Source organism: Gossypium hirsutum, chromosome D07, assembly GCF_007990345.1.
Source record: "Gossypium hirsutum isolate 1008001.06 chromosome D07, Gossypium_hirsutum_v2.1, whole genome shotgun sequence".
NCBI classification, from domain to species: Eukaryota; Viridiplantae; Streptophyta; class Magnoliopsida; order Malvales; family Malvaceae; genus Gossypium; species Gossypium hirsutum.
Genome location: NC_053443.1, coordinates 13,057,091 through 13,078,422, shown reverse-complemented (window position 1 = coordinate 13,078,422; position 21,332 = coordinate 13,057,091). Strand labels below are relative to the sequence as shown.

Below are 21,332 nucleotides of genomic sequence, written 5' to 3'. Positions count from 1 at the left end.
TATGCTTTTTTTCCCATTTTGGTACCTAAATATTTTCAAAATAGAAAAAACCAATTCAACCAACCTATAACAATTCATAAGTCAATCGGTTCAACCCCTATATCTGAAGTAGTACCTTGGTTGATTCCCAGTCAAACCAGTCTAATTGGCCAATTCGGTCTAATTCTAAAAACATTGATTTTGAGGAAGGAAAGAACTTTTTCAATCCTGTTAAGTCAAGCAATCCCGTTAAGTCGAGCAAGCAGGCGGAGAAATTCGAAAACAGAATTAATCGCCAGCGTCTAGTCTTTGGGAGGGTAAATTTTGAGCATTTTTTTTACATTGCTAGATATTATAAAAGAAGAACCAAGAAAAAAAGGGAAAAATAGAAAAAGAGAGAGAGAGAGAGAGAGAGAGAGAGAGAGAGAGAGAGAGAGAGAGAGAGAGAGAGAGAGAGAAATAAAAAAGAAAACACCAATAAAATATTTTTAAATGTTTACATGATGTGGCGGTCTATGATTGATTATTTTTTTCAATGGATATAACATTTTGGTGTAAAATAAGTAGGAATAATGGTTGAGGTACTTGTGACCAAAAATAAAGTTTAATACCAACTTGGGGAAAATGGTTTAGGTACTAATTTGTGGGTGGTTTGATTAATGGAGGCATCAATTTAAGGAAAGAAAACTAGTTTAAATATTATGATAAAAAAAATTTAATGCGAAAATAAAAAAAAAGAGTATAGTTTAAATACTAATTTATAAATTGTAGTTTTAAAGTGAGTAGTTGTAAGCACTAATTTTATGAGCTCGAATTTTATAATAAAATGATACAATATTAATTTAAAAAATGATGTAATGTATTTATCAAATTCATTATAATTTAAAAAATTCCAATAATATGAAATGGATTGGGTTAAAAGAAAATGTTGAGTTTTTTTAAGCTATAATGGGTTGGTTCAACATCATACTTACTTAAAAACACCTCATTCTATTTCAAGTTAATATCGTGTATTTTTTTAAATTAAAATATTATTAATAAGAATCATAAATAATAAGGATACAAAAGTGTAATATATAGTACAAATAATAAATAAGATAGTATAAATTGATACACTAATATCATATTTGCATAATATTTCCAAAAGATGAAAAAGACAAATTTACAGTAACCGCAATACTCAAAGCATTCAGAAACAAACCAAAGATGCATTACTTTGATCAAATCGCTGAAAATTGCAGCTTAGTCTTACCATCATCAGACCAACCTAATGATGATATTCAAAACTACTGCCAAAAGCCTCAAAAAACACACCACATAGTAATGCACAAAAAGTCAAATCTCAAATGACCTATTCTCATTTCATCATCATCTCGGATTCTAATTTTATGATCCCTATCATTGTACTTTAGCATGATAAAACTCTATAAGAATAGTTTCCCGTAAATCTGTGAAAACATGACTAGAAACTAAAAGCTAAAATTGAAACCAGTATTATTTTCAGAGAAAATAAAGTTGACCAAACAAAAATTGTAATAGTGTGAAATGGACACAACCAGCTCGAAAATTGACACCGTCACCAAAAAAAATTAAAATTTAATTTGAAAAAGTGACATCTAAATATTTTTCTAAAGAGCAAAGGAGAATTTTTTTAAAAAAAAAAATCATTTTCTTAAGTTCATTTTAATATGTTAAATAATGTCTTAACGTTTTTTGTGAACAGTGAAAAAGAAATATTTATTTTTTGCTCGTTTTCCTAATTTATATCATCATTCAAAGTGATTTCAATAGAATCTTAAATATTATCGCCAATGCCTTGCAAGGCTGTCATTACTTTATCCTCCTTAGGTTTAACCGTTCCCTGTTTCCGCGAACCAGCGAGGCTGACCTTCCTATGATCTCCGACTCTGTATGGTTTTCATTTTTTTTTTTTCAATCTGTATCAAGGATTAGCTCCAATAATAAATTCATCGCATGCTTTTATTTTTCACAATTTCTCCTATATCTTGGTTATAATTTATATATAGCATAGCATGCCACCTTCAGCTGCAGTTCCACCGTCACAACCATCGCAGCAAAATCCATGGGTAAGTTTCTCAGTTACTATAATGTGTGTCATCTTCCTGGCGAATCCCTTGGTAATTGTTTCAGCTGCTATTGTTTGTATCATCTTACTGGTATCAAAACGTAAGCAAAAGTAAGGGTAAGGTTATGTGAAGTTAGTGTGCGACTGTGATCGGTCAATTCGTCAATAAATCAGTGTTGCAGTGTTATATTTGTAATTAGCAAATGTGAGTTTGAGAATTGTGTTACATCAATTCATCTTTATTGAATCTAACAATAATAAGGTTGTATAAATAATGAGATCCTCTCTTCTGAGTATTAGAGTTATATTTTCTCAGCTGTTCCTTTCCTTTCTTTCTATCGTAACTCACTTGATTTCTTCATCATTTCAACACAAATCTGTCATAGAATCACTCTACTGTCAATTTAATGCTGCAATATTTTTTAGGAAAATCTCGCCAGGACGCTTGAAGACCTCAAAGATCAATAATAACCACAAGTAACAAATCAAATGGGATGGATTCTTTTTATGTGAAAAACTCCTTTAAAAGCACAAGGTAAAAATCACATGACCATAAATCCACTCAAAAGCTTCATTTATCACACAAAACCACAATGAAGAGGAGCATATAACTCCAACAAAGCTATATCAAAAGTAATCAAGCAAATTGTAAAGCAGACTTTTAAACTGAAACCCCAAAACTACACACCCACATGGAAAATCTAACCATATGCAATCAAGATCTTCCGAGTATACTATTCCTTGCCTAAAAATCAACTCTAGCAAGCTTGAGATGAATCCCTGAATCCCAGAGAACGTAAAACCAACATAAAAAACACCAAAAAAATTTTGATGTTCATAAAATTACCATAATTTCAAATTTGTTTAATTTAACATTAAAATTTTATTAATATGAAATAATAAAAAATTTTATTAAAATTTATTAATAAAAAATGAACTCTATTTTTTAAATATTAGTTAATTTGAATTCAAAAAAATAATACAATAATAAAAAAAATTTGGCAAGCATATCGAAAAGGAAATGGGAAGATTTTGTATAAATAGCTAACATTCAAGCAGTGAACCATTTTTAAACAAATGCCCCAAAGCATGTAAATCAAAAATCACCTTCTGTCTTAAGTTGAACCAGAGATGGCTAATTGGCAACAACAATGCAATATTACAAACTTTTAAGTGCTAATAAAAATAAAAATGCCTGCTCAATGTCTCGAAATAATTTCTCTTTGCAAAGAAAAGGAAAATAAATGCTCAACAAGGTAGCTACTAACTAGCTTAGATAATACCAATTTTGTTTGCAACGTCCAAGGCATCGTATTCGGGTGTCAACCTAACGTATGCTTTCTTTGTTCCATCAGGCCTGGATTAAGAGAAACATAACCACAAGATTAATATCTAAAACACTAAAGCTGTAAACATAAGATGAATACGAAGAGATGAAACAAATGAGTCGTCAAGAAGCCTAATTGCAGAACACAAGCAAGCAAATGTATGTAATACTGCAGAAAACAAAGAAAACCGTTGCTCTAAAGCAAATCAACAGAGAAATGATCTCAAAGTTGATAATTAGATTTCGAAAACATACACAACCAATGTGTTATTCTTTTGCAGTTCTTCACATTTAGCATACACCGAACCAAATATCCAATGAATATCAAAGATCTTACTGGTCTACGAACTTTAGTAGTAGCAATTATATCAAACCGCTGATCATTCTTGGGCTATATGAAATAAGTTGTAGTGGGTATACTATTATAAAAGATTACCTGATCAAGGTGTTAACTTTCTTGGCCTGAATATCATACATCTTCTTGACAGCATCTTTAATCTTCTTCTTATCAGCACGAATGTCAACAATGAAAACCAAAGTGTTGTTGTCTTCAATCTTCTTCATTGCAGACTCAGTCGTGAGGGGAAACTTGAGAATCTGATAATGATCAAGCTTGTTCCTTGGTGGAGCACTAATGCGAGGGTACTTTGGGGTCCTATCCTTCTTCAAGGTCCTTGGCCTGTGGAATGTAACCTTGGTTCGGATCTTCTTGGCCTTCTTCTTAAATGTGGCTCCAGATTTCACTGCTTTCGCTGCTTTCAAGGCCTGTGCCTTTGGATCTGATTTCTTCTCAACTACATAATTTACGACAATCAATATAAATTAAAAAATGCTATAAACAAGGATTACGAAGAAAATTTATGTAGAAGCAGAGTATAATGTTCAGAACCAATAAAATTCAAATCCAAAATACCTTTGGGGGCCATTGGTTGCGGCTGCCTCAAACCCTTGTAAACCCTAAACCAGAACAAAGAAAATCAAATCTTATACATAAAAAAGCCGAAATCACTTCGAAACAGAAAATAGGGAAATGAAAAACATAAGAGAAAATAGGGCAGCAAGAGAGACCTGTCGATGAAGAAGCGGAGCCGTTAGGGTTTGCTAGTAACAGGCGAAGAAGAAATTAGGGTTTATATAGATAGGATTTTCAAATTCACTCTAGTTTCCAGTGGGCTCAAAGTCACGGGGCAAGCCCACTGTATCCAAAAACAATATTACACAGATAAAGGCCTGGGTTCGTTTTATCCAGTTCAAGCCGTTTGCTTAAAAAAATAAAAGTTAAAATAGGCCATATATCCTTGTAGTCATCGTAAAATTAGAATTTAGTCATTTTACTTTTATTTTTAAAACTTTAGCCACTTTATTTTTTTAGATTTCTAAATTCAAGTCTAACTGTTAATATTATTAAATCTATTTTATCAGATTCAAGTTCATTAAAATGCCATTTTTTTAGTTATAATGCCAACAAATGAGTTTTTTTTTAATTTCAAAATGTAACACCAATAATTTTAATAGTGTTAACAATCAGATCTGAATTTTGAAATCTAAAAAGTAGAGGGGCTAAATTCCTCGAAATAAAATAATATGGATTAAATTTTAAATTTGTGAAGAGTACATAGACCTATGACATAATTAACCAAAAATATATCATAAAAGATAAGGTTTACCCAATTTAAGGATTACTCAACATCCTCTTTATCTTTGAATAATCTAAATAAAACAAAGGTTATGATACGATAACAATCCTAAAAGCTTACTTTGGATTAATTTACGTTACATTTTTGTATATAAGCATGCATGTAGGCATGGGAATCCACATGTAACAACTAAAATAGGGTACAAGCAATTATAGTCTCAAAGGGAAAGCTTTTACTATTTTTTGAACCAATGAGTACAAATGAGGCAAATTACAAGGCTATCACAGAAATGAGGGATTAAAGAAGAGAATAGAAAGCTTAGAACATCTTGTACCAGCTGAGAGAAAGGAGGCAGTAGCTATTGCTAAATGATTTCATGCTTTCACCTGGTAGTACCCTTGCTTATTTATACAACAATACCCAATGCTATTTACCAGAATTGTACCTAAATTGTGGTTAGCCCACCACGTACCCATGCAAGACCACATGTCTTATCTCACGCTGGGGTTTGTTGCTTTCTAACGGTTTGTCACGAGAATCTTCATTGATGCTCGTGCTTGGCATAAAGGCTGGGTTAAGGCCCGTTACATCACCCCCATCTGCAAGACGAACCTTGTCCACAAGGTTCGAAGTATTAGGTTCAATGAGGGGCAAATGAATGGTTTGGCTTTCGGGGTTGCTGATACATTTCTTCAGAACTGATTATAAGCCATGGTTCCAATGCGTTTCAAGACTTTAAAAGGACCAAAGTAATGTTGGCCCAGCTTCTGGTTTCTGTGCAGACAAAGGGAAAGCTGTCGATAGGGCTGAAGTTTAACGAAAAGCCCATCACCAACTGCATAAGAGATGTCTCAATGATGTTTATCAGCTTAGTTTTTTTATCGATTTTGAGCCCTAAGTAAATTGTTCTTAAGCTGCTGGAGTATAATGTCACGGTTGGACAAATCGTGGTCAAGAGCTGAAAGCTTAGCAGTGCCGGGAATATATCAAATCAGTGTTGGTGGTTCATGGCTATAAAGAACTTTAAATGGGGACATACCAGCCGAGCTATGATGTAAAGTATTATACCAACACGGTAAAAATTTAAGCCAAGAGTTGGGAGTGTCGGCAACAAAGCACCTTAAGTACATTTCCAGAACTTTGTTGACAACCTCTGTTTGCCTATCTGCCTTCAGATGATAAGCGGAGCTCAATGCTCGTGCAGTGCCCTGTAATTTATTTAGCTCATCTCAAAAAGTACTCAAGAATAAGGGATCTTGATCACTAACTATTTTTGTCAGAATTCCATGTAATTTAACCACCCAAATTCAAAAATAACTCAACTAACTTCATACTATTAAAGTTACTAGGCAATGGAAAGATGTGAGCATATTTGCATAATCGATCCACAACGATAAATATCACCGTCTTACCAAATGATAGAGGGAGACCTGTGATGAAATCCATGCTCAGTTCCTCGAAAACTTGTGTTAGTAAGGGTAAGGGCTGAAGTAAACCAGTGGGGGTCAATTGTGATACCTTCATTGTTTGAAAAATAATATACAAACGGACAAATTGTTGTACATCTCTGCGTACGGATGGTCAATAAAAGTTTGTTGCCAATCGATGGAGAGTTCGTGATATTCCAGCATGTCCACCGATGACTGAATAGTGGAGTTCCTCCAGTAATGCTTTACGCAAAGCAGCATTCGTGGGCACTACCAATATGTTTCTAAAGAATAATAACCCATTATGCACCATATAATCATGAAATTCAGAATTACAAGCAGCATAGATCAGGGTGAGAGCCATTTAGTTGTCGAAACTCTTCAAGTCGAGCAAAATCCTGAGCTGATAAGGAAAGAAAACAACATGTCGGGCATCGAGATAAGGCATCAGCCACTGTGTTTAACTTTTCGGGCATGTACAACACTTCGAAATCGAACCCAACCAATTTATATAGCCAGCACTGCTGTTCTGGTGTTTGTATTGTCTGTGTCATGAGATTTTTCAAAGCTTTTTGGTCTGTGATGATGGAAAACCGTCTCCCCAACAAGTATTGTCTCCATTTGCCCACTGTTTGGGTAATGGCAAACATCTCGCGATGGTATGCCTGGGCACCCTGCATTCGGGTGGATAATTTTTTGCTATAGAGGGCAATAGGTTTTCCTCTTTGAACCAAATACGACACCGATTCCCGTCCCGGATGCATCAGTTTCAAATGTAAATGAGGCTAAAAAATCTGGAAGGGCCAAGAGAGGTCCACTACTCAAGTCTTATTTCAACTAAATGAATGCAGATTGTGCCTTAGGGGTCCAATTGAAATTGTTAACTTTTAGAAGGTCGGAGAGTGGTGCTGTGATCTTTGCGAACCCTTTAATAAATCGTCTATAGTAATCGGCCAGGCCTAAAAATCCTCGAATACCTTTAACATTTTCTGAAATCGACCATTCACGAATTGTCATGATCTTAAAGGGATCGACCTGAAGTCCGTTGCTGGTGACGAGATGTCCCAAGTACTCAATATGAGACTACCGAAAAATACACTTGCTCTCTTTTGTAATCAATTGATGAGCTCACAAAGTTTCAAATACAATCTGTAAATGGTGCAAGTGATCATCCTGTGACGTATTATAAACCAAAATGTCATAAAAAAATAAGGACAAATTGACGGATGAAGGGTTTAAAGATATCGTTCATAGTGGCCTGGAAGGTAAAGGTTACATTTGTAAGGCCGAAAGGCATTACGAGGAATTCGTAATGGCCCTCATAAGTGCGAAAAGCCATCTTCAGAATGTCTTCGGGTTTAACTAAAATTTGATGGAACCCAGCAAGCAAGTCTAACTTTGAAAAGAATGTAGCACCAAATAGTTCATCGAATAACTCATCCGTCATCAGAATTGGAAATCAATCACGGATTGTCACGAAATTCAAGGACTGAAAATCGACACAAAATCTCCAAGTGCTGTTTTTCTTCTTAACTAGTAATACTGGTGAAGAAAAGGGGTTCGTACTCAGCCTAATGATCCTTTCTTTCAACATTGTCGATACTTGCCTCTCAATTTTCTATTTTTGGAAATGAGGATATCGGTAGAGGCAGACATTGATCAGAGCAGAATCAGGTTTAAAGTGTATGGAGTGATCTGTAGGGCGTGTGGGAGGTAAGCCTGATATTCGAGTAAAGACATCTTAAAACTAGTTAAGTAATGGGGTAAAAGCTGTAGTTGTATTAGGCTTGGTGTGAGATGGATCGAACGATATCTGTAGACTATACAAGACTGCAACAGCTCCCACTTCATGGGTATGCCACAATGAGTTTAGTTAAAACTGTTTAGGATCAGAACCATGCATTCCTTGCTAAGTAACCTTCAACGACTCAATACTAAATTGAAAGGTTGATGAAGCATAATCAGCTATGACAAGGCCAAGAGTTGTGAGCCATGCCACTCCCAATACTACATCTGATCCATGAAGAGGCAAGACATAAAAATCAGCAGCTATATCAGTACCTTGAATCTGTAAGTACATATTTTTCACTTTCCCTTCACTGTGAATAATCTCCCCACTGCCAACTAATACTGGAAAAGACACAGACGGATCGATATCAAGGCCAAGAAACTGAGCAACGCAACTCTAAATAAATTTATGCGTGTTTCTCCCATCCAAAAGTACCTGGACCGAATGACCTTTGTATCGAACCCATGAATCGCAAAGTTGCCGGTGAAAGGCAACCAGACATAGCATTATAAGAAATCATTGTGGTTGTTGTCGAGTCGGTGACGGTGGAATTTAAGGCTGAGGGTTCAATAGGAGAGGTATCTGTGGAATTTAAAGAATCAGTTATAGGCTCAAGGGGTGGTAGTGATTGTTTGTCATCATCACTAGGGTAGTCATCATCTAAGAGGAATAGTTGGGGTGTATTACATTTATGCCCCCTCACATATTTTTCATCACAATAGAAGCACAAATTTAATTCCATCCGATGCTGGGCCTCAACTTATGTTAAACGACGGGCAGCTGGTGGAAGTGGCATTTTAGTTTGGTTTTGGGTAAGGTTAATTAGGCTCGAGGATGGGTTTGGTAAAAGCCCATGAGTGAAAGGCTTGGAGTAAGGCATTTGTTTCAAGAAAAGTTTTTGGGTTTTAAATAATTTAGCCTTCTGCAAGCAAGCCAAACTAATGTCATGGTTAAGTGTAGTGGGCCGAAAGTAGAGGTGTCCATGGGCCAAGCGGCCCGGCCCGACGGCCCGCCCGAAATATGGGAGGGTTCGGGTAAAAATATAGGCCTAAAATATGGGCTTTGGTAAAAAAGAGGCCCATTTAGAAAACGGGCTAGGCCTCAGGCAAAATTGTTTTGGCCCGGACCCGGCCCGAAAATATATTAAATATATATTTTTTATGTTTAAAATATACTAGTTTAAGTTTTTAGTTTTAGTTTAAGTTTTTTTATGTTTTAAGTTTTTTATGTTTAAAATATATATTTTTTATGTTTAAGTTTTTAGTTTTAGTTTTGACTTCCCCGACAGTCTATCTTCCAAATCCCTAACCCTATCGTGCCTTGACTGCCTTGACTGCCAATCCACCTCCACCGTCAAGACCTCCACTGATCCACCTCCGATCTTCTACCCAATTCTAGAATCAAGCATTTAAGGGTTTGTTTCTTCTCGAATCGCCAACAAATTCGTATTTAAGGTAAACCGTTGGTTTATTCTTTAATGTTCAATTGTTCCCGAATCGAGTGTATAGATTCTGCTAACTAGAGGATTGATGTACTAGTTTTGAATATAATCACTGCTTCCTGCACTCAAAAGATGTATGGCACCAGAGATTATGTTGTTGGCTCCATTAGTAGAGATATTTGAACCTTGTCTATTTCAACTGGATTCTTCTCATTTTCTTCAATGGAATCCAAACCCAAATCTTCATTTTTATTTGAATCTATTTTTGCAGTCCTGCACTCAAAAGATCTTTGCTGCTGGTGCTGGGGCAGTGATTCTGAAATCTCTTAGATTGTTTGTAGTAAACAAAAATACCATACAATAAAAGGAAAGGGAAACAGAATTGATTTGAGAACAAAAATTTAGGGATTAAGGATTTTTTTATTGGAATTTGGAATTTGGAATTTTTAACGTAAAAATGGCACTGGCTAGGGTTTCATATATTGAGTTTTTTTAGCAGAAAAAAGAAATAAAAAGAAATAATTTTTTTAATTGATGGGTTGGAAGACATTAATGTTTTCTTGTTCTTCATCTTCATCTTCTCCATTGAAAACCTTGATTCCACCTCTGAATTCATCGCTCTTCATTCTAGTTTCCCATACCGGCCCAGTTGCAACAACATTGCTTTTAACACCTAGTCTTCTGTAACTCAAATCCATCCTTTTTCTTTCCAATTTATTACCTTTTCGACTTAATTCATAATTTAAGCCGTAATCTTGATTTGGAATTTCAGTTGAGTTAGCATGTGTTGGCAATACACATGTTTTAATTTATGCAGTTTGAATTTCATTCAAGGTAAAAAAAGTTTGTTTATGTGTTCGTAGCATATTTTAATTTACTGTATTTTCATTGTATTTTGCTTAATTTATGCTTTTGAATTTTTTAAGAAATCATTAACAATGGATCCCTTCTATTTTCTGTCTGTTTGTTTCTGGTTTCTTCACAAGCTTAGTTTCTTCATTTAATCTTATCTTTTTTTTGTTTTGCTTTGTTTTATTGCAGAAACAATCGACATTGAAATCGATTTGGCTTACCTTAGCTTCCTTTCCCGTAAGCTTTCATTTACATTTTCTTTTTAGAATTTAATTTGATTTGATTTTCCTTTATTTTACTTTGTACAACATTTTGCAGATTAGCAGATTTTCCCGTAAGCTAAAATTGCTTATCTACTAGTAGGAAAATAATGGGATTGAGAAATAGAGATGCTTCTATTTATGAATTTGGATTGGATTTATGCAGTTTGAATTTCATTAATTTCTCTTTTGGTACATATGTAATTTAGCTTATAGAATAAGTATGACTATTTCAATTGTTTAAACGCAAAAGATGTTTTCTAGTTTAGGTTTATATTATATATACAATAGTATGCTTTCTACGTTTATATATAAATTTGAAATCTAATAAATGTTTTTGTTCCATTCAATTCTTATTCTTTTTTTGTTTGCATTTTAATTTTGTTTGCGTTTTCCTCTACATAACGGACTTTAAAAGTTAAACTATTTTATCTTGTTTTCATTTTCAATTTCATGATATCTTTTTAAAATTATTTCAAATTTTTTTATACAAGGTAATTTTAAAGATAACTGATTGTAGCTTAAAATTATTTCAAAAGTTAGTATGAATTTCATTAAAAAAATATTTAATAACAAATTATATATTTATAATTTTTAAAAGATTAAATTAATTTTTTATTATTTTAAAGAGTTCAAAGTACAATTTTACTATTATTAATTTAAAACTTTATATATTATAAAAGTACACATCTAATCTAAGTGGATGAGTAGTGTTTTTTTGGTTAATATAAGAGCAAGTTAATTAGTAGTTTTTATGTATTTGGCTTCTGTTGGTGACTTCCTATAAAGCAGGCAAATAAAATATTATGCTCAACCTTTTAAAATGGAACATTAGCCTATTGTTTATATTCCAATCGAAATTTAGCGTGAGTAGTAAGAATTGGGTTGAGATGGGTTCTTGTTAGATTAGTTTTATTTAATATATTTTAATCTCAGTTCATTTAAAAAAAATACTTATACATACAATCACAAATAAAAGAATTACACTTGATTAACTAAAATTAAAATATATAATTAGAAATATCTCTCCATACATAAACCCTAAAATATGGGTTGAATTTATAATGGTAGTAATGATTCTTAATATGAAGTAGATGAAAGAAAATCATTACCCTAAATAAAATGTAGGTACATTAATTAGAGTCACTGCATCATCCTATTTGTTTTAACCTATTTGTTTGGCATAATGACACTGTTGTGCTCGAAATTTCACATTATTGCCTTGCTCTCCTTCATGCTTGGCTGCTCAATCGTGGCTGTTATACAATATTTATGTTCAGTTATTTAATAAAATATTTGTATATATATATATTCAATAACCGAGTTATAAATAAGATTATTTTTGGATTTCAGGACTTAAATTTTTATGACTATGGCTAGTTCGAACACGCCTATACCTGTGGACGATGAGTTTAATGAGTATGAAAGTGCTGTCAAACGTCAAAAGTCTACCACTTCAAAGGTGTGGGATGAAATGACAAAGCTTGAATGCAAGAACAAAAATGATTTGAAGGCACAATGTAATCACTGTAAGACTATCTTCTCTTCTAAGTCTTCTAGTGGAACCTCTCATTTAAGACGTCATCTAAATAGCTGTTTGAAAAAAGTTAATAAGGACATCACTCAATACATCATAGCCACTCAACCATCACCAAAAGTTGTTCCATCTATAAAAAAAACTACAAGTTTGATGCTGACGAGTGTCTTCAAGCTATTTCTACTTTTCTTGTGTGTGGCAAGCATTCATTTAGGACAGTTGAAGAACCGGGATTTAGATACATGATGAGAATTGCTAGTCCTAATTTTAAGAATATAACTAGACAAATAGTTGCTAGGGATGTCCTAAAGTATTATGCAAAAGAGAGAGATCATGTTAAAGAAGAGTTGGCTAAAGCACCTGGTTTAATTTGTCTAACTTCTGATAATTGAAATTCGGAGCATACTAATGATGAATATATTTGCATTACTGCTCATTGGGTTGACAAAGATTGGAAGCTACAAAAGAGAATCATAAGGTTTAGAGCTTTATTTCCTCCGTATGATGGTTTGAACATAGCGGATGAACTTGTTTTATGTTTATCTCAATGGGGTATAGATAAGAAAATTTTTAGCATCACTTTGGATAATGCTTCTTGTCTTAAAAATTGTTTTCGTGTAAACCGAGCTATTTTGTGTGATGGTGCTTTTTTCAAGTTAGATGTTGTGCACATATATTGAATCTTATAGTTAAAGCTGGTTTGGAACTTACCGATGATGTTGTTTGTAAGATCCGAAATGGGATTAGGTACATAAAAAAGTCAAGAATTTGTAGGGAAAGATTTTATGATGTGACCGACAAAAGTTTTCATTTGAATGTGAGCAAAAAGTTGCGTCAAGATGTGTGTGTGTGATGGAATTCTACTTATTTGATGTTTGAATCTTCTCTTTACTATAAAGATGTGCTAGATTATTGGGGCCAACGGGATAAAGATTATCAAATGTTTGCACTTTCTAATGATGAGTGGATAAATGTTGCTATTCTTTGCAAATTTTTGAAAGTATTTTATGATGTGACTTGTGTTTTTTTTGTTCTAATTATCCAACAGCTAATCTTTATTTTAAAGGGGTTTGGAAGGTTCACAAGCTCTTGATTGATACAGTTAAAGGTCCTTATTCGTTTTTAACTCCAATGGTTAAGCAAATGCAAGAGAAATTTAATAAGTATTGGGTTGAGTATTCGTTGATATTGTCATGTGCTGCAATTTTAGATCCTCGTTACAAGTTGAATTATATGCAGTATTGCTTTAATACAATCTATGATATTCATGCTTCGGATTTTGTTGAGACCATTCTTAGCAATCTTAGACTCTTGTTTGATGAGTATGTTAAGAAATCCAAATCAATGTCTTCCTCTTTGGCTGGGAGTTCTAATGTTTCGGATAAAAATCCTGTTGATTTTGGTTTGGATGAACACAATAATAATAGTGCTGATTTTGGGGGATATTTTGATGAGAGTGATGATTATAAACGGTATTTAAATGAATTTAGCACTAGGAGTGAAAAGTCACAGTTGGACATTTATTTGGAAGAACCTGAGCTTGAGTTGAATAGTCAAATAGATGTTTTAGATTATTGGAGCAAAAGTTCAGTTCGATACAATAAGCTTTCATTTTTGGCTCGTGATCTTTTGGGAATTCCAATATCGATTGTAGCTTCCGAATTGGCTTTTAGCATGGGTAAGAAAGTTATCACACCTTTGAGGAGTTCACTTAAGCCAAAAATGGTTCAAGCCGTTGTTTGCTTGGATGATTGGATGCGAGCTAAGGGATTTTCAGCAGGTAATTATTATTCTCGTTTTATTGTTGTAATTTTATATTATTTTTTTATCTATTTGATTATCTAATTATTTATTCTTATTTCATGTTAGAAATTGGTTGCAAAAAGGACAATGACGACGATGACGATGATTAGGACGATGAGGACGATAGGACGATGTTTCTTCAGTTGCTTTTTAAGATACTTTCTTTCTAAATGTTTGAAATTTAATTTAACTTCCAATTTATATTTTGTTATAAAATTAAATATGTTGATGGATTAATGTATGAATATTATGGTTTGTTGTTTATTGCTATAAAATTAAGTATGCTTAAATATTTTGTTATAAAATTTAGGTGACGGGATAGAATTGGAAGTGATAAAAATATACTTATAGCAATGATGGCCAGGGAGTTGGCATTAATGGCCGAGGTTGAGAGTTGAGAATAATGAACTACCTATGGGAGATTTGAGAATATTGTTAGTTTGTCCCACACAACCAGAAGTTTTGACTGCTGACTTATTTCACAAGAATCTAAATGAGAAAGAAAGCACCAAGAAATTAAAGAAACATCTATGGAGAAAAACCACGAGTGTACTACATGAAATGATTTAAATAGTATTTATTATTATATTTAAAATGTATGTTTTATGTATAATGATATTAAATTATTTAAATTATTTTATTTTTTAATTTCTAACATTATGTCTAAAATGAATATTTTAACTTTTGATCGCAATTTTTGACCGCAATGTTAAATTAACCCTTAAGCACTTTGCATTAAAATGTTTTGTGGTAGTAACAATTAATACAATTAATACAATTAACAATTAACAATTAATAATTTGATATAATTTGATAATTTTACTAACAGTTAATACAAGGGTATTTTACTAATAAAAGCCCTTTTTTTAAAAATTTACCGAAATGGGCCAACTATTTAATTATTTACCGGAATGGTCTATTTTCCGCGAAATCGCGTCCACGTCAGCGCGATGTCAGGGTACGCGCCAGGAAATCGCGTCCACATCAGCGCGACTTACTGACGTGGACGGAAATCGCGCCCTAGAGGACGCGATTTGCTGACGTGGCATGAATAGTTTATGTTTTTTAGCTTGAAAAACTTTGAAAGGCCATAACTTTTGGCTCGGTTGTCTGATTGAGACGATTTTTTTATTTCGAATAACTTTTCGAGATCTACGCGCTGACAAACTGCTTAGAGATGAATAGGGACTAATTTGTAAAGTATAATTTGTTAGTTACGAGCATAGGGACTAAAGTGTAATTATTTCAAAATTAGCATGAAATTTTTGTATTTAAGAATATTTGAATGTTATGGAAGGATTAATTTGAATTTGAATTGAAAAACGAAGCTTAGATTTGAAAATATGACTATTTAGATTTTAGGGACTAAATTGAATAAAATGGAAAATTTTAGGGAACTTCTCAAAAGTGGAATGAGCTGACTTATACCTATAACAGGATGATATAAGACAATTCTGTAAAAAAAGATCCGGTGTTTACTTCAAATAAATAAGGAAAATAATGATTTGAATGTTTCAAAATTTAATTTTAAACTGAAAAAATCAAAATTTAGGGGCAAAAAAGGATCTTTTTTGACGAAAACTGAGGCAAACTACCTTTGGCTGTTTATCAGCGTGTAGATCTCGAAAATTTATTCGAAATAAAAAAATCGTCTCAATCGAACAACCGAGTGAAAAGTTATGGCCTTTCAAAGTTTTCCAAGCTTAAAAACATAAACTGTTCATCCACGTCAGCAAATCGCGTCCTCGTAGGCGCAATTTGTGTCCACGTAAGCAAATCGCGCTGACGTGGATGCGATTTCACGGAAAATGGCCCATTCCGATAAATAATAAAAAAATCGGCCCATTTCGGTAAATTTAAAAAAAACTGCTTTTTTTAGTAAATTGCCCTTAATACAATTAAAAATTAATATTTTACTAACAAAATGTTAGATTTTACAAAATGTTTTGACTGGTGTAACAATTAATAATTTGATATAATTTGATAATTTTACTAACAATTAATACAATTAACAATTAATAATTTTACTAACAAAATGTTAGATTTTAAAAAATGTTTTGACAGGTAAAAAAAATATAATTTGATATAATTTTAATAACAATTAATTTTAATAACAATTAGTTTTAATTTTAATAAAAATATAATTTTAATTTTAATCAAAAAATGGATCGGGCTAGGCCGGGCCTGGGTCCCGTATTTTTTCCCCGGACCGGGCCTAGACAAAATCCCATGCCTATATTTCGAGCCGGGTCAGGCCCGGCCTAGGAAGCGGGCTGAAATTTTTTTGGGCCTCGCCCGACCCGGCCCATGGACACCTCTAGCCGAAAGGACAAGACCTCATTTTTAATGTCAGCTCGGAGCCAAGATATAAAACAATCCACAAAAAAGAGAAGGGCAAATCAGTTGTTAAATTAGAAAGAGATTCAAACCGGCTTTGGTACTCTTCAACGGTGGTTGTTTGTTGAAGTTTCGATGGTAAGCCATGGGCTTCTTTGAGAGTTGTAAACTTAAAACGCTCGATCATTGCTCGCGTATAATGGTCCCAACACGAGAGCTGCTTGTTAGTTTTCATCCATCTATACCAGCGCCAAGCCTTGCCTTCAAAATGAAAGGCTGCCATTGTTATCCGAACAGTGTCATCGGTATCATAAAAATCAAAGAATTCGTTGGCGTTGAAAATCCACGATTATGGGTCAAAACCGTTGAATTTTGAGAGCTCAACACAGGCTGGTTTGGGCTTAAATGGAAAAACTTCACGGTCAGAATCATCATCATTGACCTGGCGCCGGCGATTGCCAGTAGCGGAAGATTCATTAGTTAACCCATCGATTTTTGGGCGACGGTTAGGGAAGGGTTGTTTTTCAGTAAAGGTTTGGTTCAGGTTTTGTAACTGTTGGTTTATATATTTCATGGTGTTTTGTTGGCTAGTAACGATGGATTGAAGAGAGCTCAGGACGGTGGATTGGTTGTTTAGGACGGTGGCTTAGGCGGAAAGGTCATGTTGTATGGTGGTGACAGCTGTGTTGAGGCGAGCAAGACAAGTGTTGTCTACTATGGGAAGGTGGAGATAACGAGAGCACCAAATGTAACAACTAAAACATGGTACAAGCAATTATAGTCTCAAAGGGAAAGTTTTTACTATTTTCTGAACCAATGAGTACAAATGAGGCAAGTTACAAGGCTATGACAGAAATGAGGGATTAAAGAAGAGAATAGAAAGCTTAGTACATCTTGTACTAGCTGAGAGAAAGAAGGAGGTAGCAGCTATTGAATAATTTCATGCCTTCACCTGGTAGTACCCCTGCATATTTATACAATAGTACCCAATGCTATTTACCAGAATTGTACCTAAATTGTGGTTAGCCCACCACGTACCCACGCAGGACCACATGTGTCTTTATCTCACGCTGGGGTCTGTTGCTTTCTAACGGTTTGTCACAGGAATCTTCATTACTGCTCGTGCTTGGCATAAGGGCTGGGTCGAGGCCCGTTACACCACACCAACTACAAATTCTAATAGCATTATTAGAGTTTACATCTAGCAAGTTTGGAATTCGAGTAATTTTAATCAGTAATTGGTTTGACCACGGTGGAGATACAGATGGAGATGACTAGAGCTGTGCATTCTTCACCTTGGACACGCTTGCTAGAACGCTTGAAGGTGTTACATCGCTAATTACCGTCACTTTCTTTGTGGCCAAATCTATACTAAATGATATCAATCCTGCAAACAAAATAAATGTTGAATAACACCATGTCTACCTAGATTCAAATATGATACTGCATTTTTCTTACGACCAATAATAACTACTTAAAGTTTATACTTTGCTTTAACATTAACAAACATGTTGCAAAAGCATGGTCAGATAATATAAGCAAAAGCTTTTCAATCTGTTGCTGAAACTGACCTTTCATTTTCGAGATTTGTTTCTTTACTTTTCCTTCACATCCTTTGTAGTGGATTGATACCCTCAAAACCACCACATGCTTAGGCTTTGCTGTGACATGGTCAGAGTCTGATAAACAATCGATAAAAGGCCTATCACTTAGAAGATATCTTGTGGAACCGTTGGTTGGAGGATTAGTTAGATCATGAATATGGGCTGAGCGTTTACGATGTACATCGCTTGGCTTAACAGACTTGTTTCTAGTCGTAAGAATTATAGGCAGTTGTGATGAGCAAGGTGAATATGGCTTAGACTTTTGAGGATCAAGAGGCCTATGGCCATGGCGAACCATGGAGCGATGGTCCAAGTGTGATCAGGTGGCTATGGAAGTTGGAAAAGCACAGAAAAGATGCATTCCTTTCATGACACACTGAAGTTTTGTTGAGGTAAATATGGTATAGTTTTGAGGAAGAAAAGCTGAAATAGAGTTACAAAAGAGTAATAAGGATCTTTCTTATCATTATAAGGCCAACTAATCCGTTTTTATAATTGGTGGATTAAGGAGAGAGAAAGAGAAAGAGAAGGGAAAAAAAATTAAAATTAGGGTAAATTACGCCCAATGTCATTAAACTATTAGTAAGTTTACGTTTTGATCACTCAACTTCAAGAAGTTACAAAATGGTTGCTAAACTATTCAAAAGTTTTCATTTAAGTCACTAAACTATTTAGAATTTTTATTTAAGTCATTGAGCTATTAAGGTTTTTTTTTTCTTAAAAAAAAACTCTAGTTAGTAAGCTCCAAGCGACGATTCGATAATCGATATAGTGGATCAGTATCCATTGAAAATAGAAGAACATTCTTTAGATCCAAGTCGATCCGACAATCAATGTTAGAGATAGGAGAAGAAAGTTGTTTAGATTTTGGTTCACAGATTTTAATGTTTAAAGTTGTTTCATGGAAAAAATAAATTGGAATGTAAAAGAGAATGGGAAGGTGAGCACTTTTCTAGTAGTGTAGGGAGTGTAAATAGAGAAAGTCATACGACATCTATTTTAATAGTCCAGTGACTTAAATGAAAACTTTCGAATAATTTAATTATTATTTTGTAACTTATTTAAATTGAGTAATTAAAAAGTAAACTTATTAATAATTTAGTCAAATTTGATATACCTATAAATAAATATAAGGCATATTTAATCCAATTTATTCATATACAATTATTGTGTACCAGGTTCTTAAAGTGGTGATATAATCCGATTCAGTCTATTAAAAGAATATCAACATTCGAATCGCCATAATGATTAACAATAGAGCGGGAAATATGGGATCGGCACCGGCAGAGAGGCAGCAGCTTCACAATGTGTATAAATTAATCCAAGTTTATTTCAATAAACTAAGATATCTCTAACTTATTCATAGTAATTAGTATTAAGGACGACCCACTTCATTTGTTCTCAGTTTCATTGCCGTATTCTTGTGACCTCTATCACTGGTCAACAAGATGTTGTTTCTCGTACGTGCAACAATTATACTTGTCTGTTAATCATACTTTTAAACAAAAATTAAATTCTTTTATTTTTGTTCTTGATTAAAAAAGTGTTTTTTTGTTCCAAAAAAATTTTAAAAAGTTCAAAAATATTTTATTTAACAATATTTTGATTTTAAATGTGTTATATACCCAAAAATCTTCCTAGAAATAACGTTAAAACTGCTGACATTCATTATGAACAAATGTTAACAATTGACTTTGTTAATGTGAAAAAGTTGATTTTATCTTTGTTTGTAATTTAATTCCATAATTTTACCTGAGAAAGCAGCTCATACACACTTAATGATTTAGCCATAAAAATGGAATTAGAATCTTTATGATCGCTTTTCCTCTAATATTTTCTTTCTAGTATCCCATTGCCCATCACATTCATTCGGGATTGCTAAACCTTAATATGTTAAACTCTTTTCTGAAAGTAAAAGATCTTACCATCAAATACACACTTTAGTCCAAATATTTGATCAAATTGGGTAAAAAGAAAATTGTTTAAAGTCGAAAGCTAGGCTTCACCTTGTGCTTCACTATAAAATTTGGGTTTTTCCACTGGTTTCCTCCCCAAAATGAAGATTTAAAGCCCAAAATTCACACGTGTGGAGTAAGATGTTGTGTTTTATTTTGCTGGATTGGGTCAGTCCAACTCTCACAAAATTTATTCAACCCAAAATAGAACCCAATTAAAAATAAAATCAAACCGACCACAGTGGGAGTCGAACCCACGACCTTTTGATCCGAAGTCAAACGCGCTAATCCACTGCGCTATGCGGTCTTTTTTGTTCATTCAATTAGATAAAATTATTTTAATGATACAATAAAGAACGTTTTGAAAGCTGTCAAACCCCATGAGAATATTTAAGGCAATTTGACTTTGAAATGATGGGAATTAGTGCTTCAACCCGCCTCTAGGCTTTTCTCGGCATTTCCACGTTGGAATCAACAAGTTTGCTTTGCGCAGATATGATTCTTTGCGTAAGATCATCGATATTTACTATATTTATATCAACCATACATGGGAACATTTGGTGATGGAATGCATAGGGTGAAGAAATTCCATCTCCTATATTGTGGAAGGTAAGCACAACACTTATGGAGAGGTACAATTTTAGGCACGAGGGATTCTGTAATGTTGCTATTCACTTCCAAAATCTAACCAAATTTCCCACATGCAACGTTGCTCAATAAGCTTCTTTACTTTTTAAAAGTCAATCTTTTCCCTAAACTTTTCCTTCATGTATATGGCTACAATTATTTCCAACAAATCAAACAAGGGATGAGGTAATAATCTTGTTGGATCGAATAATAAAAAATTTTAATGTCTCCTTTTTAAGTATGATTTTAGTTTTAAATTTTGTAAATGAGAAGAACAATATTACAAATTTTTTCTCCCCTTCTAAAATATACCCACTTAAATTTGGATTTAATCAAAACAACTAAAAAAAACCGTGTGATATGAGTTATTCATCAACTACTTTTGATGGCAATATAGTTATACCCTAGAATTTGGTATCCCATTAAATTTCAAACCATAGAGCACAACATCAAGAGCGATTCTAAACAATTTATAAGATTTTAAATTAATATAGGTAAATGTAATTTCATCCCAAAAATGATAATTTTGATTTAGTCTTTTATAAATTATTAAAATGGAGAAATTATATTTTAACTTTTATAAAAATATATAATTTAATTTTAGTTCTTTCTAACAAATTTTTTTTAAGTTTACCCCACACAACAAGATGAAAATTTCAGATTTTCAGCAT

The 21,332-nt window shown here is 33.5% G+C and overlaps 3 protein-coding genes and 1 non-coding gene across 5 annotated transcripts; 1 reads left to right on the top strand and 3 right to left on the bottom strand.

Annotated features, from left to right (window-relative positions):
- Positions 1-3,157: 3,157 nt before the first annotated feature.
- On the bottom strand, positions 3,158-4,600 carry LOC107954082 (60S ribosomal protein L23A). Its single transcript, XM_016889559.2, has 4 exons — positions 4,461-4,600; positions 4,306-4,349; positions 3,829-4,186; positions 3,158-3,422 (listed from the first exon to the last, which is right to left on the bottom strand). The coding sequence occupies exons 2-4, from the start codon at positions 4,316-4,318 to the stop codon at positions 3,338-3,340; spliced, it is 456 nt and encodes a 151-aa protein (XP_016745048.1). The 5' UTR covers positions 4,319-4,349; positions 4,461-4,600; the 3' UTR covers positions 3,158-3,337.
- Positions 4,601-9,467: 4,867 nt separating this feature from the next.
- Positions 9,468-14,428, top strand: LOC107954083 (zinc finger BED domain-containing protein DAYSLEEPER-like). 2 transcript variants are annotated; one of them, XM_041097521.1, is made up of 5 exons: positions 9,468-9,699; positions 10,728-10,775; positions 12,152-12,327; positions 13,990-14,115; positions 14,205-14,428. In XM_041097521.1, exons 3-5 carry the CDS (start codon positions 12,165-12,167, stop codon positions 14,246-14,248), a joined length of 333 nt encoding a protein of 110 aa, XP_040953455.1. In that variant the 5' UTR covers positions 9,468-9,699; positions 10,728-10,775; positions 12,152-12,164; the 3' UTR covers positions 14,249-14,428. The 2 variants fall into 2 exon arrangements, with proteins under 2 accessions (XP_040953455.1, XP_040953454.1); XM_041097520.1 differs by having other exon boundaries at positions 12,152-14,115.
- A 1,783-nt stretch (positions 14,429-16,211) lies between these two features.
- LOC121219410 (protein SODIUM POTASSIUM ROOT DEFECTIVE 2) lies at positions 16,212-18,505 on the bottom strand. Its single transcript, XM_041097522.1, has 2 exons — positions 18,047-18,505; positions 16,212-17,862 (listed from the first exon to the last, which is right to left on the bottom strand). The coding sequence occupies exons 1-2, from the start codon at positions 18,375-18,377 to the stop codon at positions 17,750-17,752; spliced, it is 444 nt and encodes a 147-aa protein (XP_040953456.1). The 5' UTR covers positions 18,378-18,505; the 3' UTR covers positions 16,212-17,749.
- A 1,762-nt stretch (positions 18,506-20,267) lies between these two features.
- Positions 20,268-20,341, bottom strand: TRNAR-UCG (transfer RNA arginine (anticodon UCG)). Its single transcript has one exon. It is a non-coding gene; the product is annotated as a tRNA-Arg (tRNA).
- Between the last annotated feature and the right edge of the window lie 991 nt (positions 20,342-21,332).

Bases quoted from the DNA above. Each gene is read 5' to 3' on its own strand.
- LOC107954082 (XM_016889559.2), bottom strand. The intron at 3,423-3,828 runs GTAATCTTTTAT...CTCTTAATCCAG, and splicing joins AAAGTTAACACCTTGATCAG to GCCTGATGGAACAAAGAAAG.
- LOC121219410 (XM_041097522.1), bottom strand. From the start codon at position 18,377: ATGGTTCGCCATGGCCATAGGCCTCTTGATCCTCAAAAGTCTAAGCCA. The intron at 17,863-18,046 runs GTCAGTTTCAGC...TTTTGTTTGCAG, and splicing joins ACAAATCTCGAAAATGAAAG to GATTGATATCATTTAGTATA.
- LOC107954083 (XM_041097520.1), top strand. From the start codon at position 13,467: ATGGTTAAGCAAATGCAAGAGAAATTTAATAAGTATTGGGTTGAGTAT. The intron at 14,116-14,204 runs GTAATTATTATT...ATTTCATGTTAG, and splicing joins AGCTAAGGGATTTTCAGCAG to AAATTGGTTGCAAAAAGGAC.